This window comes from Ochlerotatus camptorhynchus, unplaced genomic scaffold (genome assembly GCF_037179485.1).
Source record: "Ochlerotatus camptorhynchus isolate MF236.1 unplaced genomic scaffold, CSIRO-AGI_Acam_v1.1 ptg000303l, whole genome shotgun sequence".
NCBI classification, from domain to species: Eukaryota; Metazoa; Arthropoda; class Insecta; order Diptera; family Culicidae; genus Ochlerotatus; species Ochlerotatus camptorhynchus.
In genome coordinates this window covers 390,390-414,104 of record NW_027040791.1, presented here as the reverse complement: position 1 = coordinate 414,104, position 23,715 = coordinate 390,390, and the positions used below count along the sequence as shown (strand labels likewise).

Genomic DNA, 23,715 nt, shown 5'->3' with positions numbered 1-23,715 from the left:
AATGGCTCAAGTTTGTTCGGGAAAAAGTGATTTTTCGTATGGTTAAGATACATAACAACCCCCTCGTTGCAACGGCGCCGGTGGTGTAGTGGTAAGCGTGATTACCTCTCACCCCAACAGGCCTGGGTTCAATCCCAGTCGGCGCCGCCGGGATGTTCTGAGGCATAACATCTCTGATCACGCCTTCCTTCGGATGGGAAGTAAAGCCGTTGGTCCCCGGTTCATGAGTTGATGGGTCGATAGGTAGGGTCCAGGTGTAGGAGCTGCCTTCCTGGCACGTCGGTAGCATTGGTGCTCAGCACGGAAAACAAGATCGACGGAAAAAACAAACCAAAGGAAAAAAAAAAAAACCCCTCGTTGTGGAAAATACGATGTATTGTAAATACAATAAATTCTATTTTATGGTTACAATACATTTCATTGTACCTCTATGGTTTTTTTACGGTTCGTCCCTAGTCTGTAGGATTATTTTTTATACGCTAATTCACTTCACTCAGTTCTGTCGTAGCACAATATGTATGAGCATATAAATAGTATTGAATACCATGGACCCCCGCTAATCTGAACGACACCTCATTCATATTAACGGGGTTTATTTTTAACTTGAACTTCTAGTAACCCTATCAGCGTGTTTCTGGTTGCCTTATTTGCTGTTTTGTTTTGATTCTGCGTTCCGTTTTGCAATGCTCCATTTCGCTTTACTCCGTTCCATGTGCAAAATGACGTTTAGGCAATTTTTAGTTTGCATGCCGTGCAGATAAGCGGGGTTCAAATTAAAAAGTGTTCAGATTAAAACCGGTCATATTACCGAGGGTCCACGGTAAATGGTTCTCCTAACTATAGCTATCTCAGCAACTTTCGCTATTTCTTCACTCTTTCGTGCCTATTTGTGAATTCGTTGTGTTCCACGACATTTCGACGTCCATTACATTTGTATGATGTTCTTTAGTTCCTTGTTGCGTTTTATAAAACCGTAACACACAGGTAGTGCCCATATCCGGATTTTTTTTTCAACGAGCATCACTCCATTGTCGTATCGCATGTGCTCCAATTTGCTGCTTTTTTTTCTTTTTTACTTTGCTGACTCCTTGGTACCGGAAAATATATAGATATATACATTTTTGGCAAAACTGTAATATAACGACAAAGGGACGGCCGTTCAGAATGGTTCAACGAATGTGACTTGAGGGAACATTTAAATTTAACACGAATTTAAGTATTTCAATGCAACATTCAATTTTTTTTACAACAAGGAATGGGTAGTAATATTCTTTAATTATCCATGTCTGAAATGAAGTCATCGTTGCATTTCTTAAGTCCTCCTATATATGTACATTTGTTCAGGAGAAAGCTTGACATAATTTCTTCAGCTATAGTAAAAAAAAACTTTGTCATATTCACAAAAAACAACAATAACCGGTCAAATAACTTTTCGGATTTACTAAGAATCATGGCATGACTTCAAATTCACAATTTATTAAAAATCACTAAGGCTGATGCAAATTTTATTTTTTACATTACAAAATATTGAAGGGGCAAAACAATTGAGCTTTATTCAGAATTGTATTTTATGCGCTTTTTCCTAAAACTACACAAATATTTTTTTATTAATAATTTATTTTTATTCTTTCCCTTGCTAAATATTTTCTGGATATAAAATTAAAGCAATATTTTCATCAGCCTATACTTAACAATAGGACCGGTCCTTTGGGCTTTCATTTGAGTACACTGCAAAACATGTCAAAGAGGCAAAATATTTAAGAGAGTGTTTAGAGTTGTTTCACAATTCAACTCCACATATATTTCTTTAAGGCATTGTTTGGAGGAAAATACACTGAAGCAAAGATATGTGTTGCGCCTGTCACTTACACTTTCGACCACACATGCTCAAATTAGTTGAATTTTGTAGTTATGATGTTTACAGAATTGGAATTTTTTGAAACAACAACTAGAACTCCCTACTCTATTTTCAAACCATTTACAATTGCGGTCATCTCTATAAACATTGTAATTGATACCAAAAATCTCTTCACTTCATTCTTAGACTTTCATACCAACTAGTTTCATTTGCTAGAATCACGGTATAAGAACAACTTAAAATGTTGTTTTTAATTTCGTTAATCGTAGCAGCGATTCACAAGCGATTAAAGTTTTGACAATATACCGAGATTTCATTTTTGGTATGAGGGTTAAGCGATGGACTTTGAACTAACGTATCATTAGAGTTACATAATATAATAATTTAAAACCATATATCAGCTTTATATTGCAAAAAGGGCCCTTATCGGCATATTGACGGGCTTGGTGGCTACTTGGGTACTGCCCGGAATTCGTCATATAAACCTTAAGGACCACCTACATTGCATCCGTTTGTGATACCCTGCAACAAACTTACCGCTAAATATATTTTCTAACTGTCAGATTTTGCTCAACGGATCACTAACGGATGTAATACGCGTAGGGCTTTAAAGTTAGGAGTGTATGGAACAGAACAGGTTGAAATCCGCTGTCTATTATTTGCGAAATAAAAACATGGTGTCTAAATGAACTAATTATTGTTCGGAATTAATGATGCGATCATACAGAAACAACACTACCTTCTAAAATTCTAAAACAGTTCCGGTTATAAGCGGTATAAAAGAAGATAATAAGAAAACAGGTTGTTGATTACATTCCTACAGATTTCGATCCGCATCAATCCATTACTCACATTGAAGACAACGAACCGACCTGTATTGAAGCAGTCGTGAACCATTAAATATATGTAAGAAGAATAGCAAGAAGACTGATCAATCCTTCAGCAATAAACTTTGTCAAGGTAATCGAAAAATTATAAAGATCGAGCGGATCTTACCTCAGTGCGCCCAAGGATGTAGTACACGGTAACCGCAAAATACCCAATAATGACTATAAATGACTCGATATTGACTGCAAAGTAAGCATTTTCGAGAGAGACTGGGACTACCCATTAAATAAGTTTAAAAAATACCTATTTATGCGTGTTTATTACTTACAAATGAATTTTTACTACTTATCTTATTTTTGTAGTTGTAATTACCCATAATTGGGTAAAATTTTACTCATTTAATGGGTAGTCCCAGTTTCCCTCGAAAATGTTTACTTTGTAGTCATTATTGGGTATTTTGCGCTTACCGTGTAGAGAAGTGAAACGAATGGTGTCTACTGTGATACTTGATTCATGACCGGAACCAAAGTTTTCGCAATCGAGAATAAAAAAAACGCGTTCGCCGTCTTGTGTAGAGTTGAAAGCACCTTTTCCACGAGTCCAATTTGCTCGGGTTCGGAGAACGTGTCCGAAATGACGGAAACGCCTCTCACGCGCTACACAATTCGCATGCGTGAAATTCAAAGGTGTTTGGATATTAAACTTCTCCTAATAGATAGGGCTGATGTACCAGTCATGACTATACGTTCCTATGTGAATAGCATAGGTCATAATTGGAACACACGGTAATAGGAACGTATAGCCATAAGTGCATATAGCCATGTGGTACATCCTCCCTAGGTTATCAAGGTTAAAAAAAATGGTGCGTCCATTGTTGTTATCTTTCTCTAGCAAGCAATATGTGGCTTGGTCACTGCTTTTCGTCAGTACCTGGCGCATGATGTTCTTTGCTAATCTTATCGTTCAACTGGGCTTACATTAGCGGGTTGATAATGGAATAAATATATTATTACGCGATGGATTATATTTATCTTTCAAAACCCAGTCCCATTAGCATTTTTAGCGTAAATGAGTAATGCAGTCAACTCTCCCTTCTTCTTCTTCTTCTTCTTCTTCTTCTTCTTTTTCTTCTTCTTCTTCTTCTTCTTCTTATATGCATTTCAAGTTTATTGCTTATCGTATATTAGCTTAGTGTTCTTGATGCTCTCCACAGTTATTAATTGAGAGCTTTCGATGCCTGTACCATTTTTGCATTAGTATAATTGTGTGGCAAGTACATTCATACTCTATGTCCAGGGAAGTCGAGAAATTTTCCATCGCGAAAAATTCCTAGACCGGACCGGGAATTTGAATCGGGGAGCCTCCTCCAGCATGGTCTTGCTTTTTAGTTACGCATTTACCAACTGAGCTAAGAGAGCTCCCGTCAACCCTCCCATACTCGATGGAAAAATAGACTACTTTGACCACTTCACCTATACAAAATTTCCAAAATGTCCCTCGGTAGCTCGCTCTCCTCGCTACCTCGATGGTCCCTTCAAAATCGAGTTAGGGAGAGTTGACTGTACATTGGAATCTATTGTCATGTAAAGTCGCCCCAGTATTGTGGGTCACCCACAATTATGAGCCACTACCATTTGTTTAGCGCGCAGAACTTACTAAGCCATAATAGTGACTATTTAGCTGGCCCATAATACTGGAATGACTAGTACCATCATTTATAAAGTACACGAGCATTTTCCTACTTTATTAAAAAAATGTCGTAAAACATACCAAAACTATGATGTAGCTTGGTATTTTAACGAAGATGTGAAAACGTTATTTTAGAAGATTAAATTGTTCAGAGAAGTTGGTAGGTTAAAAATAAGCTTTCGTTTGAAGTTATTAGATTGATGATCCACCTAGAAGCCCACTGGAAATATTAAATTTTATAAACATGCTAAAGAAGATACTCCGACATATCGAGTGATAGAATCCAAATAACACTACATAGAACATCAACCAAAAGATGCATCGACTTGTGGAAATATCAACTTATGGAGAGAACGATACATGGAAAAATGAAAGGACAATATTACAATATTTAGTTGTGGAAAATTGATTGCACTGAAAATAAATGTTTTATAAATGGTTACGATACTTATTTTTACATTTCCAAGCTAAACGTCTCTATTCTAAATGTATAGCAGAACCTAACAAAACCTATAATGAAACTATATGTATTCTGCAGTTTAAAGACAAACCTTTTAACTGAAGATGGTTTGGCTTCCCCGTTTTCCATATAGTTTTGATGGAATTTTACCTATTTTTATGAATAAATAATAAATAACTTTTGAAGTTGTCATAATATCACCTTAAAATCTACTTTAAAAAATCAGCCATATTTAATTATATTCACAGCTTTCTAGAACATATCTTGTGGCTAAAATATGATTTCGAGAAAAAATCGATCACAAATTCATATTTGTGATACATTAAAAAAAAAAGATGGCATCCCCAGCAAAGTTGCTAGAATTTGCATTACCCACAACTTTGGTGAATACACTATGTTAAGAAAAAGAGCCCGTCTAGGAGGATAGATCATTGTTCTACTAACTTCAAACGTTTACACACCTCAAATAAAACAAATACGCACGTTTTTGGTAGTTTTGAACCACGGGTCAACTATGCTGAAAAGGGCAGTATACTACCGTTATACGGATAACATGTGTCATGAGTTCATGAGTACATACGTTTACGTATTTATGTTACGTCCAGTCTGATGATTTTGAATGGACACAAAACAATCGAAAAATATTTTGATAAATTTCTTGTAGTTTTCGGTTTCGATTCCTTACAAATTTATTACAAATATTACTCCGTACCATGGACCGCTGTGTTCGGACGCTTAGCACAAGACAAGATAACTGGGGTATAGACTTGAATTCAATTTTTGCTGGACTTTGGTGTTTACAATTGTTTTAATTTTAGCAGTGTGTGCAAAACTACTATCAGGACTGTATGCATTGATTTAGCATGGATAAAAGGCACTTATTATGCAAATTCTATGTACCTCACTTTTCTCTTCATAAAATTTATTCAAATATTCATCTTGAAAATAAATTCTGTAACACCTGGGTTTTTGTTTTTGAAAAAGTGGTTCGAATGGATACTATGGTTAACACAAATGCTTGCAACCATGGCAGCCAAACTACAATTCGATCGATAGCCCTAAAATATAAGCCTGTAGAAAAAATAGTAAAGATTGGTGATTAAACTGGCCCACATCTATATGGAGGAAATTTTTATCATTTTTTTCAGCGTGTCAACCTTTAGATTTGTGCCATTGCGTGAGAAAACCACTCTCTGAAAATTTCAGCTAATTCGGATGTAACACGAGCTGGCGCTTTTGATTTAAAATTTATATGGGGATATTGGTTGAAATGTATAAAGAAATAATATTCCTTCACTCTTTCGTGCATATGACTGGTTCAACAAAGCCAAGATTCATAGATTGAGAGATTTTTTTCATAAATATGAATCCTCAGTAGACGTGTTTTTTATCAAAGGCAAGTGTCACTCGAACCATAACAGCAATTTATAAAATAACGAACATTTTGAATGGCTCGAGTGACACTTGCCTTTGATAAAAAAACACGTCTACTGAGGATTCATATTTATGAAAAAATCATATATCAATGAAACAGTCATCGGTCGTCATTGAAAAGCAATGCAACTATGTTCTGTCAATCTAATTGACTTTTATTGGTTCTGTTGTCTTGTGAATTTTAGCTAAACGGCCTCTTTTCTGATTTTTATCTCTCAATCTATGAAATATACACGAAAACTATGTTGAAACGAAACTTCTAGAACAATATGAGGAACATTATGCCGTACACTACACATTTTTATATCATATGGGTGGAAAATTCGTAGAACAAATACTTTAAAATTCTTCACATTTTAAGATATCTTCTAGCATGAAACTAAGTGAAAATTCAATAAAATCACTTCGAATAGTCAACCTTTGGCCACAAAGTTGGTAGATAACACATTAAGCTTTGCTATGAAAGTTGTTACAGCAGCTTTCGTTGTTTCAGTCTCGGGATACAAATATTATAAGCCGTAAATTACCTTGAAAACATAAAATTAACTAGAAGCACCTCTAAATCAACACCGATTTTGCTGAAAATTTGCACAAAAGTTCAAATTAACATGACGAACAGTAATCACGGTTGACCCGTTACATTCCGAACATTTCGTTTAAAATGAACAGGTCTAGTGTATATGTATGCACAAAATGTTTTCATCAGGAAAATGTCAGTCAAAAACGTATTCAGTCGTGTTTTCCGTATAAGATACAATGACTTCTTTCATCGAGCTGTATATCGTATTTACGCCGAAAATTTCTTTACACGGCCATGATATCGGGGGTGAATGGAATCAACCCACTTCAACCGTGTATTTTGGCCCTTGGAGCTGGAGCTGTTTTCAAATGAGGAGGTACAATTTTTAAAGATATTGACTTATCTGAAAAGTATATGGGTCGATAAAGGTTGCAAATCACAAGCACGAGTCGAAAAAAACCAATAGGTAAAATTCTCGACTGAACCAATCGCTCAACACTGACAAGACAACTGTCCCAATAATATACTCAAGTCTATCACCCATTTATATGATTCGGCAAAATACTGTTTCCAACTAATGATCTTTCTCACAATCTAAGAAACTCGTACACAACAAAATTGTTTGTAAACATCTTAACTGTAAGCTATCATTCGATCACGCTGTGCCTACGGACCATGCAACAGATAATACACCACGTGTACTGAATGTAACCAACAGATCACAGCCAATTACTGTAAGTTTACTCTTTGTCACTTAAGAGTCGAATCGTAATGCAAACGGTGTGGAACTTCTGGACTTGTGTAGTACCAGTTTCCCTGAGGAACCTGTATCTATTCGAAGTATGACGCTGCCGATGTACAATGAGAGTCCAGCAATACAACGAAGCTGTTATACGACGAGTCATTATCTAACCGCTAACAGTAGGTCGACGATCTGCGTAAGAAAACGAGCCCCTCATTATTAAGTAAATACAGCCCGAGCGACCATTTGACGTCATAGACCGTTCGAGTCGTACACAAAAACACATTCTGATGAACAAGCAATATGTATGTTTACCAAAGCAAAAAGGCAACGTGTAAACGAAGCATAAACTGGCTGTATCGTTTTGGATTTATGACTTACGGTTTCGGAGTGTGGCTTTCGGTACACGCGAATTTCGGACCGGTATGGTCATAACACGTACATACACAGGGAGCAACTTCATTCACATTGACCTTGACTTTCAGTCGTGGTCCGTAGTACCGGTAAATGCCTTCTATCGTGTCGTTTGCAAAACAAAATGTATTGGAGTCGGAGAAACTGTGAGGAACCCCACGATGCGATGCCCCCCTGTGCATGGTGGCAGCGTGCATGCAGAGAGTTTTTAATGTGTAAATACATATGTATTTATGAGTTTATGAAGCAGCACTGCAACCGGTACTAGATCTAATCGTTTAGATTTAGTTCAAGAATTGCACTAGTTGCTTAGTAGAAACTGTCGATAGGTTGTTTTTAGCATTGAATTTGTATGAATAAATAAAAAGCGTCTAGACTGTGATTACTAAATCTAGCCTAGTCTGCATGGAGCCGGAATGGATAAGCAGTTAATGAGCAGCGTGAGGACTTTAGCTACACATATATAATAATATTCTGTTGAAATCAACTAACAATGATTTAAAAAGATGAATTGCACAAAAAATCGTAAAAATTCTAAAAAAAATAATACCATCACAATTGACAACCTATTCAAGCCGTGATCGTCAAAAAAAATCAGGCGTGGGATACTAATTTTTCTCTGAATAAATAATTGGTGATATTCCGACCACAGGATTACTCAGATTCTCTGAGTATAGTATAGCGCGTGGCGTTTCAATAAACACCGCCTTGCGCATATGCCAAAAAATCAACGTGATTATTTGCCTAATGCAACGAACGGCTTCACTGGAGGCTGTGACGTTCATCATTGACAACAAGTAGCATAGTGTGCGCAGACATCTGAAAACGTATTCAGTTGTACAAGGCCTACTACTGGATAATTAAACTCGGAATCATTTATTTACTAGGTATAGCAAACCGGAGAATGTAACACCCCGTTCACACTATATTCTATATTTCGTGATATAGAGTATCTTGATATCTAATGTCATACATATTAATTCCAGTGAAAACTCGATGCATGGATTTTGATATTAAGATAGGCTATGTTACGGAACATAAGTTTTAATGTGAACGGGGTATAACATTCCTTTATAGTTTTGTATAAAGGACTTATAGAATCTCTGATAAATTTAATAATTTGCACTTATTCATATACTTCCCTTCCCTTTGGTATACTCCAATTAAATTGGTCTTAGGATAGCCCTGATTGAAGTTGTTTTACGTCAGCCCTAGTTAAATTTGCGAGCAAAGAATTTTATGCATCAATATTGAATATATCTACTAGTTTTCACTAGCATTATACGCATTAATGTCCCACGTTACATAAGATTTGCATAGAAAATTGCACAACAATATTACCAGTAACTGAACATTATATGATAATATACATATCAACAAAGTTCTACAGTGCTGGGGATGTAAGATTCGCTTACAATTAAGTGGGATTCATCATAAGTGGATGTTAGTGGAGACCGCATGAAACGAAGATGTGATATACCGAGCTGCAGTCCAATGCAAGAAAATTTAGAAAGGAAACTGTGGAGTGTATTAGTGAAATTAATCATGTCGAAAAAAAGTGCCGACTGGGGGACTCGAACCACGAAAGTTGCGATTATCAGAACTATGCTTTCTACAATGCTCTTTCCATGCTTCGGAATATGTATAGGCTCGTTTCCTCCCATACTCGACTTCGTTTGCTTTTATGCTATGGAGAGAAAAGAGGCAAGTGCGTACGTCGTTCTACCATGTTATACAATAGCATATACATAACACGAAATAAAAAAAAGATTAACAATCATTGCATCGTCTGCAAGGTCAACTTCTAACATTCGCTGCGATGTTCATGAACAGAGGATGATAATAAATGGTATATTGCAATAAATTTTTGTTTTGCGTGTGCCCACCATGGCCCCCTATTTTTTTGCGTTGTGGACGACGGTGGTGATTCTCCCAGCAGCTGGTGTAATTCGCGCTTCATTCGCCTCCTCCACGTTCCGTTTTCCATCTGCACTCCATTAAAAACACCTAGTGCGCTTTTGTCTTCCTCGAGCATAGTCCATTTCATGGGCATGACCAGCAATTTCACCGGAGCGTCCGTCGGAGTACAAAGTAAGCCGCAGCGTGGGTTGATCACCTTTCGCGTGGTGCGTTACTGGTGTAAGATCTACCACATCGAACTATGGCCATAAGCTATTCTTGTCTCCGAGGAACTGTCAAATATCAGTATCATCGGCCATCGCTTGTTTTGTCACTAAGGACACCTATTTTGATTGATGAGCAGGCGCGTATTTAGAGGTCCCAGAACTTTTAGAATTTTACGAAGTATCACAATTGAATGAGCGCAAGTATGTGTGATACCCGCATCGAAAACAAATACCTCATTGCTCTTTCATAGTACTGAAATACTTCTATGGACACTAAACAAAGGACGCGGATACATAGGTCTAATACGGCTAGGTATGGGAGTGAAATCTTTGAATACTTCTAGTCTGGTCTACACATACATGAAGCCTGGAAAATTATAGAAATACATCCATCATTTTTCGTGTCAGTATAAAAAAGTATAAACGACAATTACACACGAAGCACAGAACGCCCACACAATCTAACTTCAACATTGGTTACAGCAAACTTTCTCTATTGAATGCACGCAGACTTGAAAGTACTCATTAATGAATAAAAAAAACATTTTGAAGAAAAGTGGCATAACTCATTGATGAGTAAATTTTTTACCCATTAATGAGTATCTGTTACCCATTAATGAGCTACTATTACCCCATTAATGAATGACAGTTACTCATGAATGGATATCAAATACTTATTAATGGGTAATAAAATTACTCAACAATTAGATAAGCCACTTTTCTTCAAAATAGCGTTTTTTTTAACCCAATAATGGGTAGCGTGTGCTGCTGTTAACCTGAATATACATTAATCCATTGTTTGCATTTGGCACAAACGCTCTTTTCTCATGGTGTTCTAGAAATTTAACACAAGTACTAAAGCGATCAGGCCTACTGTGTAGCGTTTATAAAATTTTATAGATTGCAATGTGTGCATTGTCGAATACTTTTCAATATACATACAGTAGTTTACATTTTATCCATAGGAAATCATAAAGCAAGGACATCCCGTACCAACAGTTCCGTATACTGCCTTTATACACATAAATGTCCCTCGGTCCATAAGGATTGCATAGTACATGGGGCAATTATGCATAGAACGGTAATATATGCACAGCAAAAAAATAATAATTTTAATATCACATCAAAGTGGATGCACTTCAATCGTGTCGAAAATATGGTGTAAGAATACTTGCCAAAAAGGACAAAATTATCATTAATACAGTGCATTAACTGACATTACGGTGCTTTTATTGCATTTGTTTATTGATGTGGCCATAAAAGTTATTTGAGATTTTCGACATGATTGAAGTGCATTCTCTTGGATGTAATATTAAAAATTATTTTGTTGTTGAATTGTTAATAATAATTTAATATTAGATATATCGTTGCGAGTGACAAAGCTAAGAAACTTTATGTATACTTCGTTGTTGCTTGATCTCCCGGGGTGGAACACAGGTATTCCCTTTTTGTGGGTATAGCCTAATTTTTCTTCTTCTTCTTCTTCTTCTTCTTCTCAATACCTTTATGTAATGTCGGTCTCTACAACCTTAAAACGGAACCACTACCTAACGACCTAACAATAATACAGAATAGAAAACATTTTACTTCTATCTCATGCAAAGCATATTTCTGCTATTTATCAATTTTATCTAGATGAATGCGTCATTGGGACGGTACTAATGGATATTTTGGTCGCTATTGAAAATTTAGTCGATTACTGAAATTATCTATGGGCCCAAATTAGGGGCATTTAGGCCAACATTACATCCATTTCCCCTATTTCTCAAAAAAACATTTTATTACTTTTTCGTTGATTCAATTCAAAACCTACAGATGTTAACCACTTTCTGCGAATATTTAGAAAAAAAAATTGTATATGTAATATAATAAGTCTCTCAAGTAACTCATGAAGAGCTTTGCTTGAGAAATAGAACTAAGTATTTAAAGATTTCACTCCCATACCTCACCGAGTAGTTATTGTGACCGAAACAAAGTGGGGGCCTTTATCAGCGCGACTGTCACCCAGTGAGCCCAAATACACGCACTCGTTAACGACCTTGATTTTATCGCTGTCAATCCGTACTAGTGGTACTCGTGGTGGGATGGAGGCTAACACTATCTTCTATTGAACCACCCAAGTAACATTGCTAGTTTTATCTTGGTTTTAAAGCATTCTATAAGTCTAAATCATAGTCTACAGAACGCTAATAAAACCATAATTGTTACTTGGGCATAATAAGCATTAATGACAAGTTCTATCCGATTGGCTTAGCCTTTAATCTGATGTACATTTCCGTCATCGTCTATCCGTGCCATGATGCCGAATTTATCGGCAAAGGCAAGATGCTGGACAGACTTCCTGAAAAACGTACACTCGTGTCTATCCCGCTCTTCGAATTATAACTTCCAAAGTTATCTTTAACAGCAGATACGAAAGCCCATCACCTTCCCGTAAACCTCTTCTAGATTCGACGGGACTCGAGAGTGTCCCCGGAACTCCGACAACGCACATCACTCGATCCATCCATCGATAGGTCACGATGTGATGTGTCTCATGGTAAAGATCATAATATATCCGGAACGACGCTTCGGTCGGTAGCCCTAACCCAGAACAGTCAGAAACGGTACATGTTATAACTCTGCAGTCTGAACAAAGCATTACCAAAAATGGGAAGACATTGCGACACGGTTGCATCTAAACAGTGTGAAAATTGCTCTGGAGCCACCTACTTTTTGCTTCTACAAAAAAGAGTGACGAGATCAGAGGAGAGAGTAATTCCGTGAAATCATTTAAACACTGACCAGACTGAGCAGATACAAATGTTGTAAGCGTATCTTGATGACATTTTTTCTGTAGATAATTATTATAACATAACTCTGTAGTCTGTAGTTTCCTGATTATTTTTGCATTACTTCTACTTCAAAACATTTTTACACTAATCTCTTTTCAATATATAACCAAATTCACTGGAATTTCATTACCAATTTAATTATATTTGAAGTACCAATTAGCACAACATTTTTTCAGTGATATCTCGATAAACTGGAAATCTCGTGATTCACACATAAAATCATGGCTGTATGAGCAGCGCGTGCTGATGACACGCTTTTAAACCATTAATTCTTTTCCATATGTTCAATTTTTGCAGATGCCTCCACAAAACTCACTCGAGATGAATACGAAACCGGATGCTGAAAACGGCACCAAAAAGGTTCAAAATGGTAACACAAACAAGCTTCAGATGATGAAGGAAGAACCGCCAACGACATCGGTCATCGTTCCACCGGACGGAGGCTGGGGATGGCTGGTGATGATCGCTTCATTTCTCTGCAACACGGTAGTTGACGGTATCGTGTTCAGTGCCGGTATGTTCCAAGACCCCATTCGGTTGGACTTTGGCGTTGGGAAAGCCGAGGTTGGTATTTTGTCTACGGTTGCACTATTAATGATTAATATGTACTAAAACGTGGTTCTCGATTTCAGGTTGCCTTAGTGAGCTCGTTACTCAGTGGGTTTTATCTGCTCACTGGTCCATTTGTCAGTGCTCTTGCCAATCGGTGGGGCTTCAGAACCGTCACGATCATGGGCGCGGTGATAGCTTCTATTGGATTTGCTCTTTCTTACTATGGAACTAGTTTGGAATATTTGTACATTACGTATGGTGTAGTTGGTGGAATTGGGTTCTGTTTCATTTATGTGCCATCAGTGATAACGGTTGGATATTATTTCGAAAAATGGCGTGCTCTGGCCACTGGAATAGCTCTTTGCGGTTCAGGTGTGGGAACATTCGTGTTCGCTCCGCTTAGTGCAATGCTTATCGAGAAATTTGGATGGAGAGGAGCCCTACTAGCTCAATCTGCAATTATCCTTTTATGTGCAATTTTCGGATGCTTTTTCCGACCCATTCAACCGATTCAGGTTACGATCACTAAGGACGAAGATACCCCCGCTGAAAAGGGAACATTGCTTGGTGAAGGGCTACCAATAGTTTACACTAAACCACTACCAGAAGGCCGATTTGCCTATTCAGTACCAAACAGTTCCCACAGCACGTGGATGGGCGTAAGTCCTAACACTCAATATCCAACTGCTGCCGAGGTTTTCCGGGGTAGTGGACACAACCTTGAAAGAAGACCATCCAACCACTCTGGTTTGCTGACAAATGAAAATATTCAACACACGACGAAGAAACTAGAGCAATTATCAAAAAATCAGAAGAGGCTCTCAGGACAAATTACTCCCGAGGATACTATTCATGCGCCACGGTTCCCGATTCCACATCACGAGCTGGTCACAGTAGGAGAAGCCGCTGAAGAAGAAGAGACGGAAAATGGAACACTACTGACTGGAGAAGAGAAGCCCACACCTGTTATCACAACGGCATCAACTAGACAGCGAAGCCATACCGTATCTGGTCGCAGACCAAATGAATCCGGATCTCGTCAAGGAAGTCGCCGTGGTACGCTGACTGATGCTACACGTCCCATGTACAGAGACGATATCTTTTTCACTGGATCATTGGTTCGTATCCCTCAGTACCAATCACAGACTTCCCTTGGATACCATATGTCTGTCACACGTCTACCAACCCAAGCCGATGTCGAAGAAATTGAGGAATCATCATGCAAAATATGTCCAGAGGCCGTGAGGCGCACTTTGGCTACCATGTTGGATATGACTTTGCTTAGATCGCCGTCGTTTATGCTGTTAGCCATTAGTGGATTCTTCACCATGATGGGATTCTTCGTACCGTTCATCTACATCACCCAGAGAGCTACATCCGGGGGAATGGACCAAAATGTTTCGCTGTTCATTGTGTCTGCTATTGGTATGGTACATTGATAATTTCATACATTAATTCATAACTATATTGTACATATGTTTTAGGTATCTCAAACACCATTGCTAGGATTGTGTGTGGTTTCCTGAGTTCGTTCAAAAGTGTCAACGCTCTTCACATTAACAACGTTGCAATTACCATGGGCGGAATCGCTACAATGCTCAGTGGTCTGTACATCACAGAAGCCTTCCAGTTTACCTATGCGGGAATTTTTGGTATCGCTATTGGTGAGTTTTCTTCTTTGTTGGACAGCAGCAGACTCCTAGGTACACACTTCCAGCCCACTGTGAAACCGAACTTTTTGTCAGTGCGAACCTCAATCTGTGGTAGTTTGGATGTTTGTCAGAAAACAAGTAGACCAAATCTTGATATCTATTCCAGGTTGGAATTGAATAATGAACGATTTCGCTAGCTCGGCCATTTTTACCGAGATTTGCACGGTCGAGTTCGGCAATATGTTTTTTTTTTATTTATTTCGTCAAGCAAAGTAGACTACATACAATGGTTACAATGTTTTACTTACATACTATGCAATATTTCTATAATGTTTTAGTTGGGTTTTAATTTCTTCTTTTATGTCAAAATCACTATGTCAGTGATGCTAATGACTTCACAGTGTAGATTATACTGTCGCATCATTAGATTGAAGGGGCCATTTTTTGCGTAACTTGTTCGGTGTGATTTTTTTGAGAATAATTTTCGTGTTCTTAGATGCCGAAAGGGTGTGTAGAAGTTTAATTGTGAAAGTATTTCTGATGATTCTATGCGATGTGAAATAATGTCATTGATGAAGAAAAGCATTGCAAATTCGCGGCGTCAAAGTTTATGAGCATACAGCGTGCTTCATATGATGGAAGCGGAAATGCGGTCCAATTCAATTTCAGAAGGGCATATAAAAGGAATTGTTTTTGGACCGATTCTATGCGTTCCTCGTGTATGGCAATGTACGGATTCCAGAATAGGTCTTACGTATGTAATATATAATAATTTGATAGTGTATGGGTCTTGAAAATTATAGCTGAACCACTTAATGAAGCCCAACATACTATTTGCTTTCGTTATGATTGTATTATAATGTTCTACAAAAGTGAGTTTGGAGTCTAGGATCACACCTAGGTCCCTTACAATTTTACATTTTTCTACTTTTTGTTTGCCTAAAAATATTTCAAAAAGAGGTGTTTCTATTTTTCTGCTAAATACAATTGCGTTGCATTTTTTTACATTGAGTTGGAGTAGACTTTTACTACACCAAGTGTTGAATAAGTTGATTTCATTCTGGAATTCTTCTGTGTCGCTAGAATTACTTATTTCCATGAAGAGCTTCATGTCGTCTGCATATATAAGAACTTTTATTTTTTTTAAGTATGTAGGAAATGTCGTTTACGTACAAAATAAAAAGAATTGGGCCTAAATGAGAGCCCTCGGGCACCCCAGAGGTCTCCGAAATAGGTTCTGAAAGTTTATTCTGAAATCGAACTATTTGTTTGCGTTGCGTTAAGTATGATTGGAGCCAATTCAGAACTCTAGATTCCATTCCTATTTTTTGCAATTTAAAGAGTAATAATGGTATGTTGATTCGGTCAAATGCTTTACTGAAGTCAGTATAAAGAGCTTCCACGTGCTTGCCATTTTCCATTGCGTTAAGAATGAAAATTCAAGAAGATTAGAGGTAGCTGAACGACCTTTAAAAAAGCCGTGCTGTTTGTTTGTAATTTGATTTTTTACTTGCTGAAAATTTTTGTCGTTTACGATTGATTCAAAAAGTTTTGGGATGCAAGAGATAATGGCAATTCCACGATAATTACGGATGTCAGATTTCTTACCTGATTTGAAAATAGGCACCAAATGAGACGATTTCCAAATTTCAGGGAATTTTCCATTTTTCAGAGACATATTGAAAAGGCGTTCTAAAGGAAGGGTAAGTTGTTCTGAAAGATTCTTCAAGAATACAGGTGCATTTTTTTTATATATCTTTATTAAGGAGACTTTCAGCCGTTGGCTGGCTCGTCTCCGATAACTACACAGGTGCAATTCCGTCTGGTCCTTTGGATGCGTCCACATTTTTTAGTGCATTGAGGACTTCATGTTGACATATTTGATTGACAGATATGTTGTTAGATACTTCGGGAATGAATGCAAAGAAGTCGAGGTCGCGGTCTTTATCAGAAAATGTGGTGTATACATCCTGAAGAAATTTGCAAAGAGATTGCAGATTTCAGAAGGATTTTCACCTAGATTTCCATCAAAATGTATTCGTGACGGAAAATTATTACTTTTCAATTTCGTTTTTACATAATTGAAAAAGTTCTTAGGATATGATTTGACTTCATTTTCGACTTTACGATTATATTCTTCATGTGCAGTGTTAATGGCTGTGTTGAGTTGATTGCATATGTTATGATAGTGTTGTAAATTTGTGCTAGTGCTTTCCTTTTTGTATAATTTGTGTGCTTTCTGCTTTTTGTTCTTCAAATGTTTTAGTTGTGAATTGAACCACACTGGCAGTTTATTGTTTTGTGTTCGCCTTTTTCTTTTTATTGATACGGTTTCTGAAATTATGTTACGAATAATTGAATGAAATCTGCCAACTTCATTGTCAACATTTCCTTCAATACTTATTATATTTTGCCAATTTATTGTACATAGTCTACGTTTGGCTTCTTCGTAATTTGCTTTATGATATTCCGGCACTTCTTCGTACTCCCAGTCGCTGGGAGAAGAAGTATTTTGTATGAAGATTGAATATTCAATTGCTGAGTGAAACACTTCATTTTCCCATAAAGGTGATAATGATGCATACACACAGAAGTCTTCAGTACAGTTTGTAAATAAAAGGTCTAAATATGCATTTTGCTGATTTTTCACGTTTCACATCAAATTAGTAGACCTAAATATGAGATTTTGTCAAAAAGAAATTGTAATGTTTCGTCTTCACCTACGATTGGAAGTAAAAATGATTCGTTTTCAATGTCTGTGATAAAGTCTGCGTTGCGTTGGTTGAAGTCACCATAAATATGCAGTTTTACTTCTGGTTCCATATTTGACATGACAGTTTTGACAATTTGGAAAAATAATATAAAAGAATGTTTGTTCGCATGTTCAGGTGGAAAATACACAGAAGTAAAAATGTGTGTTTCACCAGCAATAAGTGCTTTGGCCCATACATGTTCAAATGTTGTGTTCTTATTAGTTTGTATTTCTTCGGAAGTAAAGTCTGCATTGAAGGCAATGAGAACACCACCTCCAAACTTTTTCTTACAAAGATGTAGATTTCGGTCGTGCCGGAATACATTAAAATTGTTTACAAAAATTGCTTCGCTTCTTACGCTTTCGTCCCAGCTAGTTTCAATTCCAAGAATAACATTGAAAGATGAAGATAACATTTTTTGTTGAATTTCTTTCATTTTGGCTGAGCTTTTAATGCGATTGAAATTTTGGCAATACACCAGGATTTCAGTCGCATTCTGTTGAGAAGACGAAAAAGTTTTTGAGAGATTATTTATAGGACTTACATTTCTATTTTCTTCTGAAAGTGTCCGAAGAGTGTTGTCGGTTGATGAAAAGGTTTTTTGGAAACCGTTACATTGTTATACTTCATTGCTACATTGTTACATTTCCCTACTTCCACGACCGCGGTTAGCGTAAAACTTGACAAAAATAGTTCACCAGTTTGCTGAGAATTCAAACAACGTATACAAACAAACTTGTAGCGTAGACAACGATAAAGTCACGCACAAAGATGAAACCTTTTGCTCCGTGGCAAGTGTTGGCTGCTTTTGTAAACAAAAAATAAATCACGTTGCCAAATCGTCTGATAATATTTCCGCGAATCTCTGTATATAGGATTACTAGTGTCAACGACCAAAACCAAACCAAACCGACCAAAATGTTATTGTATTTTTAAAGTTCGAGTGACAGTAAATATAATCTTTCATTGATCCAAAAACCACAACTTCAACGCCAATGGTTTCATAATGCTGCATATTCCAAGCACTGTAGTTGTAGTCCCAAATGACACACGCACTTTTTTGACAATTTATCATAAAAATATTAATGGCAATAGGAAAAGGGAACCAGATCCCTAATGGGCCCTATCTTAATTTCAATATTTTTCATTCTTTACCAAATGTATTTCCATGCAAGGTTAGAAAACACATTTTGCAATATGTATAATTTATTTTAAATTTGAGTTAGGCCCTAGGCCCAAAAACTGGAGCACTAGTGCTATAACTGGCTCACTTACCCTAATATATTGTTATATAAGATCGATCATAGAATAACTAAGACCAAACTCAACATACTCCTTATTCATAAAAAAAAAACATTGTTTCCAAAGAAAAGAGTTCTTGGACTTTTATCATTTTCAACCAATCTCGCGGAGTTTCGCGAAATTAACTCAGCTATGTAAAACGTTGTTTAACAACATATGTCTTTATTTAGAAAAAATAAAAATGTAGTTTTTGAATTTTGATTAAGTTAAGGGCCACACAACCACCAAAAGAACGCATTTTCAAACACAAAAACTTCACCAAAGATACCAAACGTCTAAACCACTACTCTAGCCACTACTCCTAAATAGACCATGTTATGTTATTTTAGATTTAGACTTGTAGACTGATTTAAAAATTCAATAAAAATTGCAATGTCACTTGGGCTGTGCACTGTACATTGGCTGTAAATCTCTTGAATAATATTTTTTATCTAGTTCCGCTATTTGGAAGGCTCAATCGCGTTAGTTTTACGGAGCCTATATTTCATTGTTCATTGTTTGTAAAAGAATTCACTTAATTCTATGTCTAGTAGGAATTGGGCCGAATACTCGCGGCTTATCCGAGGTTAGAGGGGTACATTTTCGAAGGATAGGATAATGGGAGGAGCTTTGGGGTAGGGGTTTGTTGTCTCAACTGAGCGATGTCGCCAGTATGAACGGTAGTGCGGTTCTAGATTCGTCTTGAGTTCGACTGGCTATGGTGACCAGTGGGCGACGATGAGACTCATCGAGGCGGGGGAAAAGACAAACAAACACTAATAAAGAGATACAAAAGACAAACGAATTAAATGCTTATGCTACACATTTGCAGAAACACATAAATCGACTGCATATAGCAGAGATCGCGGGTAAACAACACGTATCTGATAGGGATGTAGGGTTGTCTTCCTTGGGCCTCGTGGCTCTCTGGCGGCGTCATTATCCGTACATTGCCAAACTGAGTGATCGATGTAATCCTAACTGTTTCCACATCGACAGATGTTGCTGTTAACAAGATTTATTCTACGGAGATGCGCATAAGTCTACTAACCACGCGAATGAAATCACGACTTAAGCCCAAGCCTTTAAATCACGCTCTCGAAGAATGTTACCACCGTCCACGATTTCCAGTGTCTCAATCGGTTTGCCAACTCGAAAGGATACTCTAATTAGGCCTAATCGCCCATTTCCGGCCTATCGAGCACAAAGTATCAAATATATCTATGATTTCGGCGTAAACGTGTCAAACAAACGTTTGGAGCGATGCTTCTATTCAATAGCTGCAAGACGAAGTGTTGAAGAATGCAAAATAAGGTCTCGAAAACCAAAGGCGCACTTGAAGTGTACAAAAAGCATCAGTGCATCTATTGGCCAAATTTAAGTGCTCTAGGACTTTGTTTACCCCCTGACGATAATAGGTAAAGGTATTGCCGAAGCTGACATTTTTGCTTCAAATACGTCATATGGGTATTCCAAGTGCACTTTGAATCAAACCAGACCCCAAGGTACTTGAAAGACAATGATTGAGTAATGTTTCTGCCCAAAAGATTAAGTTGCATTTGGGCTGGGTACCGTTTTCGATTAAACACTACCAGTTCAGTTTTCTGCGGCGAGAATTCGATCCCTAGATTCCTAGCCCAAGAAGACAAGACAAGTGGAAATTGTGGCAAAAGCCTTGAATTAGTAAAGGGTTGGCTGGAAGTCGTTTCCTTGGATATAGTCCTGGCACTGCGGAAGCTTAAACGTGTAAATCCCAGGTCACGTGTAAATGGAAGTATTGTCGAGGACTATACTTGGACTTTTGATAACTAGTTACACCTTTGAATGTTTTTGGTTGATGCCTATAGCATATTTAACAGGACATTTATATCTGTAATTGTAACCAGCTCGATTTTGTTTGCAAACCTGGTTAAAATGTTTATATTTAATTATCTTAAAGATAACTCGTCCAGCTCAAACCTTTGTAGGGGTAAGAGGTGGGACCATCATCATCATCATCATCAACAAGTTATCCTTAGTTCCTTAGATCCTTGCAAGTCCACGGCATGTGGACCTCTTACGGAAACCACACCGTCATCTGTAAGTTGTCTTATACCCCGTACAGACTATAGCTTATATCATGTAATATAGGCTGTCTTGCAATGAGCACTCATACATCTAGTTTTCACTGGAAATCTTATGTATGAGTGCTCATTGCAAGACAGCCTATATTACATGATGCAAGTCATAGTCTGTACGGGGTATTAGCGTGCATTGTTCTGCCAAACAGTTGTCGATATCTTTAACATAAAAGTTATAAAGAAGAGGGCTGAGGCATGAGCCTTGGAGCAGGCCCATGTAACTAATTCTGGAAGTTGTCAGTTGTCCAAGGGAAAGGTTCATTTCCTTTTCTGACAACAAATTGTACAAGAAATTATTAAAAATTCCCGAAAGTCCCCATCTGTGCAGATTTTCTCTCTTGAATAATAATAATAGCACTTGTTAAATAATTGAGAGGTTATACATGACGGCCAGGAGAGTCAAATAACAATTCAAATCAGTAAAACAGTGGATAGGATTGGGAATCGAAGTGCCGCTTCTGGCATTCTATCCCACATCTTGACTGACTAGGCTATTGAGAGGTCACCGAAAACTCCATTTATGTTATTTAAGCATATACCTTGATTTCTTTACAGCATGCTTCTCAGCATTACGTTCGATTCTGGTTGTGGATTTGATGGGCCTGGAGAAACTCACCAATGCATTCGGTATTCTTTGTCTATTCCAAGGAATGGCGGCAGTTATCGGTGCTCCTATTGCTGGTAAAGTATTATTCAATTATGAGAAACGATTCGAAAAATTGCTATTCTGTATATCTTTTTCACAGGTTACTTCACTGATCTAACAGGCAGTTACAATGTATCATTTTACATAAGTGGAGCATTGATAACTATTTCAGCCGTCCTGTGTTATCCATTGAACATGGTCAACAAATGGGAGAAGCAGCGGGCTGCTAATAAGAAAGCAGGGGCAGTGTAGACAATCGTAAATCTAGATTTAATCCAACCAGAACCGCTGATATCTAAAGTACTTACCGAATAGAACACGAATATCATCTTTTTTTCACCCCAAAAAAAGCATAAATCTTAATTGCAACACAACTTGACTCAGAGTTCAGATCCATTGAATAATATTGTTAGAAAATCTATAAAAACACGTCAATCAAAAGAAAGTTATCGCATAGAGTTGACTTTGTCACAATCTAAGATTAGGTAAGGTGCTATTCCATCCACGCACTGCAAATAAATAAGACTTATGCTTAACATCTGCCAACTGAGGTGCAGAGAAAATAATATAATTCGACCTTTCCTATTTATTTTTAAAACAAACCGCGAATCACAACATTGCACTGGAAAAGGCAATATCCAATCAAGTGCCATACATATGGATGGCGTGCTGTATGCAATGATTCATATATTTAAAATAAGACTTCAGTGCTAGCTTTGTAACCATATGAAAAAAATGCTTTTACATATATTTTATTTTTTCTATTTTGGAAAGTTCCTATTCCACATTCATAATCATTTTAGTTTGAAACATGTTTTGATTGAGAAGAAACTTTATAAACAGAACAGCATCACTACGATGGTAATACCCAAACAAAAAATACAGCGTTTAATAATTTTAAACTGACTGCCTGTTTCCAAATCAGGGCTTTGAATTTACTGTGATGTCAGCGTATGTAGGAGATAATAAGTTATGTTTGTTGATAATGAAACAAACAACTCTAACCTTAGCAGAAATTTCTCTCATCACTAATTGTTTTGCCCCAAAAAGAACATCGACTCACTTAAGTGACAAGAAAAAGCCTCACATAACTGCTTTTTGCTCCTGATAAATATAGGTTTTCATTCATCAAAGTATCTATTTCCTATGTATCACATGTGCAATGTCTTGAAACACAGCTACAAAGATTTCTATAATGATGCAATAATTCAATCAAACAGCTACTGATCACATTTATTTTTTAATAGTACCCACTCACCATGAGCCATTCCCGCATTCAAAAGAATAAGCGATTTTAGTTCCAGAACTAATGCCATAGAAACCAGTTTATAACTGTAGCAAGCAATAAGTTATATCTACTGTTGAAATAAATGTCAATGTAGTTTGTGTACTAATACAAAAAAAAAACTCATAAAAATAGACTATACGTAATGCAAAGCTAATAAAAAAAACAATAATACGTTACAAAGTACTAAAAAAAATCAATAGTATATCCGACTGAACGAGATTTAAAGACACCTTTTCTAGACTATATAGATTTTAAGATATGAGTGAAGCTAGATTTTATATCTCCAACGTATTTTTGGCATTAAAATATTTGTTTATAGTTTTATAGCCTTTAAAAAAAAAAAAAGGAAATAAACATTTCGAAATATGAACATGTATTGCATGTGATGACAGATTTTCCCATAAGACAATTCAAGCATAACTTTTCAAAAGGACGTATGTAAAATTGGATAGTAAATTAGAAACATCGGATAGCAATGTCTATATGAAATTATTAAATGCTATTTAAAAGTTAATGCT

General features: G+C 36.9%; 1 protein-coding gene across 1 annotated transcript in view; it reads left to right on the top strand.

The window, feature by feature from the left end:
- LOC135707069 (monocarboxylate transporter 12-like) overlaps positions 1-23,513 on the top strand; it is a 30,967-nt gene extending 7,454 nt beyond the window's left edge. The window contains exons 2-6 of the mRNA XM_065228807.1: positions 13,203-13,469; positions 13,538-14,882; positions 14,942-15,121; positions 21,819-21,944; positions 22,010-23,513. Coding sequence (XP_065084879.1) covers positions 13,203-13,469; positions 13,538-14,882; positions 14,942-15,121; positions 21,819-21,944; positions 22,010-22,161 — 2,070 coding nt within the window. The 3' untranslated portion in view covers positions 22,162-23,513. The remainder of the gene's footprint in view (positions 1-13,202; positions 13,470-13,537; positions 14,883-14,941; positions 15,122-21,818; positions 21,945-22,009) is intronic.
- Positions 23,514-23,715: the final 202 nt, after the last annotated feature.